We start from the raw sequence: 14,456 nt of genomic DNA, 5'->3' as shown, positions 1-14,456 counted from the left end.
ACTCTCTTCGTTCGCTGGACTTTATCCTGCTAACTGTTCCAAATGTCTGAACTGAATTTGGTAAAAGAGCTTTTATGTACTCTGCGCCATAGTTTTGGAACACCTTACAAAATACTTTTAAACTGGAAGAACTTGTCCCGATTGGTGTTTTTAAATCACTGATGAAGGATTTTGAGGCTGATTCCCTGACCTGTCAATGTTTTTAATTTGCTGTTTTATACTATTGTGAATTCAATGGTTTTTACTAGATTACTTGTAGTTTTTCATGTTGTCTGTCTGTAATTTTTTTGTAATGACTTGGTGCTGCCTATCTTGGCCAGGGCGCTCTTGAAAAATAGATTTTAATCTCAATGAGCCCTTCCTGGTTAAATAAAGGTTAAATTTAAAAATAAATAAATAAAATAAAATAAGCTGTCTATCGTTGTCTCTGATTGAGAACCATACTTAGGTAGCTTTTCCCACTGTGTTTTTATGGGTAGTTGCTTTCTGTTTTTGTCTGGACCAGACAGAACTGTTTTGGTTGTTCTCTTTGTTGTTTTGCATTTTAGTGTTCAGCTTCGAATAAATAATATGAACATGTACCACTCTGTACCTTGGTCCTCACCTTCTTCCACCAATGGCTGTTACAGTTGATAACAAAACTACCTCAATTTTTTTTAAACTCACCACAGGTTAATGAGAAGGGTGTGCTTGAAAGGATGCACATAACTCTGCCATGTTGGGTTGTATTGGAGAGTCTCAGTCTTAAATCATTTTCCACACAGTCTGTGCCTGCATTTAGTTTTCATGCTAGTGAGGGCAGAGAATCCACTCTCACATATGTACATTGTTGCAAATGTGCATCAGTGTCACCACATTTAATTCAGTTTACTTAAGTAAATGGCATTTTCTAGTTAGTTATTAAGCTTGCAATTCTGTAAGGAATAGAAAAACAAAAAGGCTGAAGCACTACCAATTGGAAGGTAACCGAATTACTCACCATGGTGCACCATGGGGGTTACCTCGTCGCCTGTACCAGGAAGGTTGTAAATAACCACACCAGTGGCTCCACTTTCAGCAGCAGTCTTGATCTTCTCAGCGAAGGTGCAGTTCCCCCTCTGAATAAGGGCGATCCACAGCTCTGAGCTGTTAAAGCCTATCTGGAGACCACAGGCTAAGGGATTTGAATTAGGAAGAATCACCTCTCCGGAAACCGAGGTGACAGAAGAGTGGAGCCCATATAATCCACACTCACAGCTCTGTAACACCGTTTGGTTGTCACTTGTGTTAAAGTAACGCGTTTGAACGATCGCTTTCGTAAATATCATGTCCGCCCCAGCATGTTGAGCAGTTATCAGGCAGAGCAATGTGAGAAATCTCAAGCCAAATCTATGTGTGCCTTTCTTCTCCATTTTCCTCTCAAACATACTCGCAACTCCTGTAGTTCAGTCGAGCCCCGTCTTCCTGGTCAACGGCTGCCTGGAGCGCTGTACTATAGTGCAGTAAACTGATACCTCCCTTCTCTGTAACATAAACCAAGTCTACGTCAGTTGTGGTCTCTCTTATCTCAGTGGACCTTGCTCACAAGCTTTAAGTCCAGGTTTACCTGTGAGTGTTAGCCTGTTGATTTGACACATGCTTTTGTTTGCAATATTGCAGTGTTGTATTCCAACACACGATCTGTCTTCATTAGTTTCGGGCCAGTGCGCTATTAAATGTGTATAGGAGGACATGTTCTAGCAGGATTGAAAATGAGCAGTGTCAACAAACGCATTAAATGTCAATACAATACTGCTGCCATAAAAGTCCACAAGATAATGTGATACCGTAGGCTTAAAACACAGATCTAGCAAAAAAACTTTGGCAATTCTTTTGTACATATTTGCAGCAGCATCAATAATTGAAAAATGAATCCCAATGTGAAACCAGTTAAGGTGGTTTACTCTAAACATTTGAGCCATAAACTATATCCTCATTTTCAGGATGTTTACTCAAATATTCTACCTTCTGTATAGTTTTTCCAGAGCCCATGTAGCTTGTTTTTATCCTGTGGCATAAGGAAACATTAAGCATGTGCATATGGAAGACGAGTTGACAAGTCAAAACCCTTGCAATTTAAAACAAAATCCTCTTTAAAATGTGATTATTTTATTTAATGGTTTAATTATACTTAAAGTAAAATTCCACCCTGAAACTATATTTTGGTATTCATTTCATTAGTCCATTGTTGATATAGTCCCAAAATGGTTTTCATGTCAGCAATAAAATATTCAAGATATTTAACTTAAAAAATACAGAAATACTGCTGGTATGATTCATGCCTGCTGTATTTCTGTATTTTGGAAGTTATATATCTTACACTTGATTGCTGACATGCAGCTCAGAACAGCTGAATATGGATTTTAAAGAACTGATTGGGTCTTTGCTTGACACCAACAAACGCCCCATATTATCTGGCTCTGTGCCCCCCCTAAATCTTGACATTATACTTTTCAGGAGACTTTTATCCCTCCATAATTGGCTCTGTGGGTGTAACATTTATTGACAGTTTTGATACCTTCTGGAAACAAAGCTTGTTTCATAAGGAGGATGGGATCCACCCAAACAATTTTGGTTCCTGGATCCTTTCACAGCCTTATAAGGCTGCATTGAGACAATGATTTATCAATGACCCAAGCCCAGCTCAGTTAATCCCTACCATTGTGTCACTGAGTTATCATAATGCATCAGAAAATTTACATTTTTCAAGGGGCATTGGAAAACACAATGTAAGTAACCTAATTTATGTCCCTCTAACTGCCCTGAATGCCCCTGCTGGTCCTGCAACTATTGTATGCAGTAATAATTTGCCTATGAACCAGAGTTATACTGTTAGCACTAAGGCGGTGTGCCCTAGCAGGAAGTCCACTGTGTGCAGCTCACCCTGCAATAACATAAATCACATGAGCATGTCTACTTCTGCTTTGCTTCCAAGTAAAGCAATGAAAACAATCAAGCATCCCAGAAAAGTTCTGAAAATAGACCATGTTAACATACAGTTGATGTCGGAAGTTTACATACACTTAGGTTGGAGTCATTAAAACTCGTTTTTCAACCACTCCACAAATTTCTTGTTAAGTTAACAAACTAATTTTTGGCAAGTTGGTTAGGACATCTACTTTGTGCATGACACAATACTTTTTCCAAAAATTGTTTACAGATTATTTCACTTATAATTCACTGTATCACAATTCCAGTGGGTTTGAAGTTTACATACACTAAGTTGACTGTGCCTTTTAACAGAAAATGATGTTATGGCTTTAGAAGCTTCTGATAAGCTAATTGACATAATTTGAGTCAATTGGAGTGCGGATGTATTTCAAGGCCTACCTTCAAATTCAGTGCCCCTTTGCTTGACATCATGGTAAAATCAAAAGAAATCAGCCAAGACCTCAGAAAATAAATTGTGGACCTCCACAAGTCTGGTTCATCCTTGGGAGCAATTTCCTTACACCTGAAGGTACCACATTCATCTGTACAAACAATAGTACGCAAGTATAAACACCATGGGACCACGCAGCCGTCATACCGCTCAGGAAGGAGGAGACGTTCTGTCTCCTAGAGATGAACGTACTTTGGTGCGAAAAGTGCAAATCAATCCCAGAACAACAGCAAAGGACCTTGTGAAGATGCTGGAGGAAACAGGTACAAAGTATCTATATCCATAGTAAATCGAGTCCTATATCGACATAACCTGAAAGGCCGCTCAGTAAGAAAGAAGCCACTGCTCCAAAACTGACATAAATAAAAAGCCAGACTACGGTTTTCAACTGCACATGGGGACAAAGATTGTACTTTTTGGAGAACTGTCCTCTGGTCTGATGAAACAAAAAAATAACTGTTTGGCCATAATGACCACCATTATGTTTGGAGGATAAAGGGGAGGCTTGCAAGCTGTAGAACACTATTCCAACCATGAAGCACGGGGGTGGCAGCATCATGTTGTGGGGGTGCTTTGCTGCAGGAGGGACTGGTGCACTTCAAAAATAGCTGCATCATGAGGAAGTACAATTATGTGGATATATTGAAGCAACATCTCAAGACATCAGTCAGGAAGTTAAATCTCGGTTGCAAATGGGTCTTCCAAATGGACAATGACCCCAAGCATACTTCCAAAGTTGTGGCAAAATGGCTTAAGGACAACAAAATCAAGGTATTGGAGTGGCCATCACAAAGCCCTGACCTCAATCCTATAGAAAATATGTGGGCAGAACTGAAAAAGTGTGTGCGAGCAAGGAGGCCTACAAACCTGACTCAGTTACACAAGCTCTGTCAGGAGGAATGGGCCAACATTCACCCAACTTATTGTGGGAAGCTTGTGGAAGGCTACCCAAAACATTTGCCCCAAGTTAAACAATTTAAAGGCAATGCTACCAAATACTAATTGAGTGTATGTAAACTTCTGGCCCACTGGGACTGTGATGAAAAAAATAAAAGCTGAAATAAATAATTCTCTCTACTATTATTCTGACATTTCACATTGTGATCCTAACTGACCTAAGACAGGGACTTTTTACTAGGATTAAATGTCAGGAATTGTGAAAAACAGAGTTTAAATGTATTTGGCTAAGGTGTGTGTAGACTTCCGACTTCAAGAAACAAGGTTCATGAAATCAAAAATGTACTAGTAACAGATGACATTCATATTCTGACAATCTCTGAAACTCACTTAGATAATACCTTTGATGATAGTGGTAGCAATATGTTTATAACATCTACAGAAAATATAGAAATGCCAAAGGTGGAGGTGTTTATATTCAGAACCACATTCCTGTGAAGCTTAGAAAGGATCTCATGTTAAATACTGTTGAAGTGATATGGTTATAGGTTCATCTGCCTCACCTAAAGCCTATTCTAGTGGGAAGCTGCTATTCCAAGTGCTATCAGTCAGTATCTGGATAACATGTGTGAAATGCTTGATAATGTATGTGATATCAACAGAGAGGTACATTTTCTGGGTGATTTAAATATTGACTGGCTTTCATCAGGCTGCCCATTTTAGAGAAAACTTCAAACTGTAACCTGTGCCTGCAACCTGGTTCAGGTTATCAGTCAACCTACCAGGGTGGTTACAAACAGCACAGGAATGAAATTATCAACATGTATTGATCACATCTTTACTAATGCTGCAGAAATTAGCTTTAAAGCAGTATCCAAATCCAGCGCATGTAGTGATCACAATATAGTAGCCATATCTAGGAAAACCAAAGTTCCAAAGCCTGGGCCTAATATAGTGTATAAGAGGTCATAGAATACGTTTTGTAGCGATTCCTATGTTGTTGCTGTAAAGAATGTTTGTTGGTCTGTGGTGTGTAATGAAGAGAAACCAAACGCTGCACTTAACACATTTATGAAATTGCTTATTCCAGTTACTAATAAGCAGTGGTATTAAGTACTTCAGTAAAAATACTTTAAAATACTACTTAAGTCTGTACTTTACTAGTTATATTTTTTGACTACTTATAATCCACTACATTCCTAAAAAACATCATGTACTTTTTACTCCATATATTTTCCCTAACACCCAAAAGTACTCATTACATTTTGAATGCTTAACAGGACAGGAAAATGATCCAATTCACGCACTTATCAAGAGAACATCCTTGGTCATCCCTACTGCCTCTGATCTGGCGGACTCAGTGTGTTGGAGTGTGCCCCTGACTATCCATAAAATAAAATTTAAAAAAGAAAATGGTGACATCTGGTTTGCCTAATATAAGGATATTGAAATAATTTATACTTTTACTTTTGATACTTGAGACTTTTACTCAAGTCGTATTTTACTGGGTGACTTTCATTTTTACTTGAGTTATTCTCTTATCTTTACTTTTACTCAAGTTTGGCAATTGGGTACTTTTTCCACCACTGCTAATAAGCATGCACCCATTAAGTAAATGACTGTAAAAACTGTCAAATCCCTGTGGGTTGATGAGGAATTGAAAATGTTTATGGTTGAGAGGGATGAGGCTAAAGGAATGGCAAATAAGTCTGGCTGCAGAACCGATTGGCAAACGTACTGCAAATTGAGAAATCATGTGACTAAACTGAATAAAAAGAAGAAACTATACTATGAAAAAAAGACAAATGACAGAATGATAGTAAAAAGCTTTGGAGCACCTTAAATGAAATTTGGGCAGAAAGGCAAACTCTGCTCCATCATTCATTACAAAACCCAGTGATATTGCCAATTACTTTAATGATTTTTTCATTGGCAATATTAGCAAACTTAGGCATGACATGTCAGCAACAAATGCTCACACTACACCAGTATAACTGATCAAATTATGAAAGACAAGCATTGTACATTTTGAATTACCTACCGGGGTCTGACAACTTGGATGGAAAATTACTGAGGATAATAGGGGAAAATATTGCCACTCCTCTTTGCCATATCTTCAATCTAAGCCTATTAGAAAATGTGTGCCCTCTGGCCTGTAGGGAAGCAAAAGTAATACCGCTACCCAATAATAGTAAAGCCCCCTTTACTGGGTCAAATAGCCTTTGGAAAAAATGGTGTTTGACCAGACACAATGCTATTTCACTGTAAACAAATTGAAGAGACTTTCAGCACGCTTATAAGGAAGGACTTTCAACAAGCACGGCACTTACACAAAGTGAGAGAAATAGATAAAAAGATTGTGGGAGCTGTTTTGACATTATCTGCTGATGGAAAAACGTATGTGTTATGGCTTTACACCCCCTGCTATATTGTAGATAAAAAGATACCTGTCAAACAGAACACAGAGGGTGTTCTTTAATGGAAGCCTCCAACATAATCCAGGTACAATCAGGAATTCCCCTGAGCAGCTGTCTAAGCCCCTTGCTTTTTCAATCTTTACTAATGACATGCCACTGGCCTTGAGTAAAGCCAGTGTGGCTATGAATGTGGATGACTCAACACTATACACATCAGGTACTACAGTGAGTGAAATCACTGCAACACTTAACAAAGAGCTGCAGTTAGTTTCACAATGGGTGGCAATGAATAAATTAGTCCCAAATATATATATTTTTAAACTAAGAGCATTGTATTTGGGAACACACTAAATTTATTGGATAAATGAAATGTCATGTAATATTTTTAACTGTAAGTAAATGTCTTAATGTTGCTGGACTCCAGGAAGAGTAGCTGCTTCATTGGCAGCAGCTAATAGGGATCCTTAAAAAAAAAAAATACAAAACATTTTGGGACTATATCAACAATGGACTAATGAAACAAAAACCAAAAGTTTTCCTTTTTCTCCAGATACTCAGAAAAAAATGAAAATTGCCACAAACAATATCTACAAAAATATTTCCAGAATTTAACAATAAAATGTGACTGCCTAATCATGTTAACAAAGAACAAATTAATTTCAGACATATTGTGGTCCAATATATTATCCAAAGCCATGTCTGTCATTCTATACACCTTGGTGATGAGAACCTCTTCTTTCTCTTCTCCCAGATGACAGAGGTCAGGGATATGCACAAAATGTGTCTTTCAGCTCCACAGCAGTTGACAAAATTGATTCTGAATGAACAAAAAAGAAAAACCAGCATACACAAAGTAACTGTCCAGTTAAAATCTCACTTTTAAAAGTTGATAAACTGTTACCTCCATACCCAAATAATGTTGTTGACGCATTCTATACTCATATGTGGCCAAAGCATAAATTGGAGAAAAAAACATCTGAAAAACCCCACCTCAACCTTGTATCTCAAACAGACCGCTTCAAAAATGCTTGCCATTTCCTCAGAGGATGATGTCATCCTCCTATGGAGGATGAGCTGACCAATCAGAGGAATACTCGCATTAATATTTTTAATGACCGCTATACACCCACACCATTCTGTTGTTGGGGTACGCCAACACCACTCTAATACAGAAAATCTGCTTTTTAACATCCTTTATTACACTTTTTTTTGAAGAAAACTATTCTACTCTTAGTGTAATTAATTATAGGTCATATTTCATAGAAATCTGGAAACACTGGACAGTTACTTTAAGTTGTAGAAACATTATGCATACAGCCCTCCTGATTACAGTGTCTACATTTTACATAATTAATGAATCAATGCTTAATATTATGTGTAGACAGAATGTACCATGAAAATCATGTTTGATTTGAACCTGCACTGTACCATGTAATCAATACTCAGTCTAACCTCAGGAATGGACAGCATGTTTGCCATAACTGCTCTCTTAAGTGGACTCTTGAGTTTTAAAGTTGAAAGCCCCACTTGAAGGTCAACATTAGGAAATTTGATATTGTAAATATGCTTGTGAGCAGGTCATGAACCACGAATAGTTGTCGGCTTGAAAATCCGCCTCAGCTAAAAGCAGTGCCCCATATCTGGCTCCAAGGGGTGTGTCTTTATCCTCCCCTCCTGTCCCCCTCTACCAGGTGTGTTACCGGGTTCGCGGAGAGCAGCTTCACTCAGGCTCAGGGGGTCTGCGAGAGGGCAGAGTAAGCCTGCAGACAGACAAGACAGAAGTGTGTTGTCATGGGGGTCTTGAGGCAGACCTAAGGACCTGCGGTCCCCAGATGGCATCACAGGAACAAAAGCAGCATTGATGGCCATCCACTGGTTTATAGAGAGAGAGAGAGAGAGAGAGAGAGAGAGAGAGAGAGAGAGAGAGAGAGAGAGAGAGAGACATGGTAGTGTGTCCAACTCCTGTACTCACAACAATACAGTGAGTATAACATACACAATTATACATTCATGCATGTCCTACTTTAACAAAGGGAGATGTATAATGAATCAAATCAAACTATTATACTATTTAAAATAGTATACAATCAACACATTTTAGAGTAAAACAATGAAAGAAGTAAAAGCAAACAAGCAATAAAATATTAATAAAACAAAAACACGAAGGATGTATAAAACAAAATCCCTGATTAACTCAAGTCAAATGAAAGAAATGCAAATAAATGATGAACATTACCAAATATTGTGGTTTTATAGTATCCTTTGCAGGCTACTGGTGAGAAGGTGTCTGTGGTTTGCTCTAGTATTCACCTGGCAGCATGGAGGTTACTCTGCTGCAGCAGAAGGGTCTTGTCAACAAATCTGAATTTCTGAGAAAGGCAATCTGGGTAAACACAACTAGAATGTAAATGGGTCAATGGTTTGACGTGCATATTTTGGTGTCCGAATGAAATATTTTACAAAAATCAACAACCAATATATATACATTTGATGTTATGAAACTACGTTCTTTCTCTTTTACTTTGTCCTAAAAGAGTTAATGGTTAGATGTGAAAAGATTGTCATTTTTTCATTCTGTGCACCTGTCCCCAAAAAATTATACAATCTATAAGTGTTAATAAAACATCTTAAATCATAACAAAACCGTCAAAAGATTATTCTGGCATGATTTTATAATGGTCTACTGCACTACATTTTAATATGGGTAAGGCAGTTTAGGCAGAAAGGTTTTAAATACTTTAAATACTTTTGTCTGGAAAATTAGCCTTCATGATTATCATTCGTTGCAACTGACATAAAGTCACCATTTTGGATCAAATCACATGATGATATACTAGTGACAATATGTCACATCATTAAGATGCCTGTGAGGCACAATGTAATAAGTTCACATTTCCACTCCCTGTCAGGTTTTACCCCTCCCAGAAAACGCTAAAAAACAATAACATTTTTCAATTATCTGAAAAGCTTGTATATTATTTTGATACTCAAGATGCATACTTAAGGTAAAAGTCAAGTTCTCACATGGGTATACAAGCAGTTGCCTGTAAAACATGTTTACGTGAGAAAAATCATATGGTACAGCCAAAATTATCATTCAGTCACCAGAATTTCCAGTTGCACCATATGACTAAACAGTTATACTGAATGATATCAATCTCTTTGTCTTAAGTTATCTATTCATCTATTTAAAAAAAAAAATTGTACACAGAAATACATAATATTATTTACTTTTAAGTAAAAACAATTTTTTGAAGGATAAGGGTGTTTTATGTCTGTGTTGTACAGTTTTATAGTAGTGCACATCAAGAAGCTAATAATGAAAATATGTGTAAATAAAAAACTACTATCCTATTAATCTAGATATACATCTTATGTGTGTGCAAAGTGTTGCTACAATTAAGTTTCATTTGCTGAGACGGAGGAGACATCAGAGACATCAAATAGGCCTATCTATCTCCTGGCAACAGTAGAAGAGGGTGACAACTGTTGAGGAGAATGTATACACACATTTTGTGAAAGTGTCTCAACCTGGATCCCTTAAGGACCTGAAAGAGGTCTTCAACCAAAATCTATATGTTCCAGCAAAGCACCAGTTCAACTGGATCCACCAAGTAGAGAACTGTAGATTTCTGAAGGAAAGTCTCACAGAGGAAGAGGTGGTCGTTCACATAGATTTCTCTGAGAACTTTGCATGTAAATTGGCCACAGAAATCCAGGTGTTCCACTTTGGGGGAAGTAAACAGCAGGCTACGATCCATACAAGTGATGTGTACACATCAGAGGGAAGCCAGTCCTATGCCACCATATCTGACTCCCTTAGACATGATGAGAGAGCAGTATGGGCTCACCTGGAGCCTATCCTAAGAGATGTAAAAAAACAAGAATCCACAAATTGTGACACATGATGAGTGATGGTCCGGTTACCCAATACAGAAACGAGAAGAATATGTACCTACTCAGCATTCATATATCTTCGGATTCAAACAAATCACCTGGAACTTTTCTGAAAAGACCCATGGGAAGGGGTCACCAGATGGCATGGGCAGGGCTGTGAAACGTTGTGCGGACAAACACGTTCAACGGGGGGAGGATGTGCAGACTCCCAAGGAGCTATTCAAACTACTTGGGAAGAGTGGATCGAGCATAAAAATTATTTTGGATTGCAGATGTAACTAAATATGACAAAGCCGTGCCCAACAACCTCGCTGGAGTCAAAGGAACCATGAAATTGCACCAGGTCACCTCCACAGAGGCACGGAAAGTAAAACACTGAAGTATCTTTCTTCTGTAGCATACCAAGCATCTGCAACATCTGTTTCAGTCCTGAGGAAGTGAACTTCAATGAAGATCACGATCAAGAGGACACCATCACTGAGGTACAGCAAGATGAAGCTGTGGCCAAGTCAACACTAACTACAAGTCTAAGCAGATTTGTCATTGTCAGCTACGAACACCGCCCCTTTGCAGTGGCACGTATTCATGGACGCAAAGGGAAGCCAGGCTTCCTCAAATATTTGACAAAAAAAATAAAAAATTACAATATATATATAAAATTGATATTTCATCTCTGTGTTTTCATAATTTTCCATCAATTCGCAAGTGGCTGAATCTCACTGGAGAAATCATCAGTGTTGGCATTTGGATGGCATTTGCGGTCAACTTGTCTACAAGTAGGGCAGTTTTTTTTATATACACAGTACCAGTCAAAGGTTTGGACACACCTACTCATTCATGGGTTTTCTTTATTTTTATTATGTTCTACATTGTAGAATGAAGACATTAAAACTATGAAATAACACATATGGAATCATGTAGTAACCAAAAAAGTGTTAAACAAGTGTTACAAATACTCTGTGTCTCAAAGACACAGCGGTGGGAACCAAAAATATAAAATTTGTACTCATCAGACCGAAGGACAGATTTCCACCGGTCTAATGTCTATTGCTGTCATGTATTGTCATGTTGTGTGTTTCTGTCCTTTCCTTTCACCCTGTCTCCCTCTGCTGGTCGTATTAGGTTACCTTTTCTCCCCCGCTTTCCCCCAGCTGTTCCTTGTCTCCTCTTGACTACCTCGTCACCCCTTCTCCCACCTGTTCCCCTTTTCCCTCTGATTAGTCCCCTATATCTCTCTCTGTTTTTGTTCCTGTCCTTGTCGGATTCTTGTTTGTTGTGTTTCATGCCTGAACCAGACTATCGTCATGTTTGCTGTAACCTTGTCCTGTCCTGTCGGAATCTGCCGGTCTATCTGAGCCTACCTATGTTTGGTTATTAAAGAAGCTCTGTTTAAGTTAATTCGCTTTTGGGTCCTCATTCTCTCACCGTAACAGAAGAATCCGACCAAGAATGGACCCAGCGACTTCGGATCCTCTCCACTCAGCCGTCGAGATCCAGGGAGCGATGCTAGGCAGACACGAGCAGGAATTGTCTGCTGCTCGACATGCCGTTGAGACCCTGGCCACCCAAGTCTCCAACCTCACAGAACAGGTTCACCATCTCCGCCTCGATCCACCGGCCACTTCCAGGGCTTTCGAATCTCCGGAGCCCAGAATCAATAACCCGCCGTGTTACTCTGGGGAGCCCACTGAGTGCCGCTCGTTCCTCACCCAGTGTGATATTGTGTTTTCTCTCCAGCCCAACACTTACTCCAGGAGCACTGCTCGTGTCGCCTACGTCATATCTCTCCTTATTGGACGGGCTCGTGAGTGGGGCACGGCAATCTGGGAGGCAAGGGCTGAGTGTACTAACCAGTATCAGGACTTTAAGGAGGAGATGATACGGGTTTTTGATCGATCTGTTTTTGGGGAGGAGGCTTCCAGGGCCCTGTCTTCCCTATGTCAAGGCAATCGATCCATAACAGACTACTCTATTGAGTTTCGCACTCTTGCTGCCTCCAGTGGCTGGAACGAGCCGGCTTTGCTCGCTCGTCTTCTGGAGGGTCTCCGCGCAGAGGTAAAGGATGAGATTCTCTCCCGGGAGGTTCCTTCCAGCGTGGATTCCTTGATTGAACTCGCTATTCGCATTGAGCGACGGGTTGATCTTCGTCACCGAGCTCGTGGAAAGGAGCTCGCGTTCTCCGTTGCCCCCCTCTCCGCATCACTACCATCTTCCTCTGCCGGCTCGGGAGCTGAGCCTATGCAGCTGGGAGGTATCCGCATCTCGACTAAGGAGAGGGAACGGAGAATCACCAACCGCCTCTGTCTCTATTGCGGTTCTGCTGGTCATTTTGTCACTTCATGTCCAGTAAAAGCCAGAGCTCATCAGTAAGCGGAGGGCTACTGGTGAGCGCTACTACTCCTGTCTCTCCTTCAAGATCCTGCACTACCTTGTCGGTCCATCTACGCTGGACCGGTTCGTCAGCTTCCTGCAGTGCCTTAATAGACTCTGGGGCGGAGGGCTGTTTTATGGACGAGACCTGGGCTCGGGAACATGACATTCCTCTCAGACAGTTAAGGGAGTCCACGGCCTTGTTCGCCCTGGATGGTAGTCCTCTCCCCAGGATTCAGCGTGAGACGCTACCTTTAACCCTCACTGTTTCTGGTAATCATAGCGAAACCATTTCTTTTTTGATTTTTCGTTCACCTTTTACACCTGTTGTTTTGGGCCATCCCTGGCTAGTTTGTCATAATCCTTCCATTAATTGGTCTAGTAATTCTATCCTCTCCTGGAACGTCTCTTGTCATGTGAAATGTTTAATGTCTGCTATCCCTCCTGTTTCCTCTGTCTCTTCTTCACAGGAGGAGCCTGGTGATTTGACAGGGGTGCCGGAGGAATATCACGATCTGCGCACGGTGTTCAGTCGGTCCAGGGCCACCTTTCTTCCTCCACACCGGTCGTATGATTGTAGTATTGATCTCCTTCCGGGAACCACTCCCCCCCGGGGTAGACTATACTCTCTGTCGGCTCCCGAACGTAAGGCTCTCGAGGATTATTTGTCTGTAGCTCTTGACGCCGGTACCATAGTCCCCTCCTCCTCTCCCGCCGGAGCGGGGTTTTTTTTTGTCAAGAAGAAGGACGGGTCTCTGCGCCCCTGCATAGATTATCGAGGGCTGAATGACATAACAGTTAAGAATCGTTATCCGCTTCCTCTTATGTCCTCAGCCTTCGAGATCCTGCAGGGAGCCAGGTTTTTCACTAAGTTGGACCTTCGTAACGCTTACCATCTCGTGCGCATCAGGGAGGGGGACGAGTGGAAGACAGCGTTTAACACTCCGTTAGGGCACTTTAAATACCGGGTTCTTCCTTTCGGCCTCGCTAACGCTCCAGCTGTCTTTCAGGCATTAGTCAATGATGTCCTGAGAGACATGCTGAACATCTTTGTTTTCGTTTACCTTGACGATATCCTGATTTTTTCACCGTCACTCCAGATTCATGTTCAGCACGTTCGACGTGTCCTCCAGCGCCTTTTAGAGAATTGTCTTTTTGTGAAGGCTGAGAAGTGCACTTTTCATGCCTCCTCCGTCACATTTCTCGGTTCTGTTATTTCCGCTGAAGGCATTAAGATGGATCCCGCTAAGGTCCAGGCTGTCATTGATTGGCCCGTCCCTAAGTCACGCGTCGAGCTGCAGCGCTTTCTCGGCTTCGCGAACTTCTATCGTCGTTTCATCCGTAATTTCGGTCAGGTGGCAGCTCCTCTCACAGCCCTTACTTCTGTCAAGACGTGCTTTAAGTGGTCCGTTTCCGCCCAGGGAGCTTTTGATCTCCTCAAGAATCGTTTTACATCCGCTCCTATCCTTGTTACA

The 14,456-nt window shown here is 40.6% G+C and overlaps 1 protein-coding gene across 1 annotated transcript in view; it reads right to left on the bottom strand.

Moving 5' to 3' along the window:
• Positions 1-2,302, bottom strand: part of rnf128a (ring finger protein 128a) — a 32,362-nt gene extending 30,060 nt beyond the window's left edge. The window contains exon 1 of the mRNA XM_021623184.3: positions 980-2,302. Within this exon, the coding sequence (XP_021478859.2) occupies positions 980-1,406 (427 nt within the window). The 5' untranslated portion in view covers positions 1,407-2,302. The remainder of the gene's footprint in view (positions 1-979) is intronic.
• Between the last annotated feature and the right edge of the window lie 12,154 nt (positions 2,303-14,456).

This window comes from Oncorhynchus mykiss, chromosome 12 (genome assembly GCF_057628025.1).
Source record: "Oncorhynchus mykiss isolate SJ-2025 chromosome 12, ASM5762802v1, whole genome shotgun sequence".
NCBI classification, from domain to species: Eukaryota; Metazoa; Chordata; class Actinopteri; order Salmoniformes; family Salmonidae; genus Oncorhynchus; species Oncorhynchus mykiss.
This window is presented reverse-complemented; position numbering and strand designations above follow the sequence as displayed.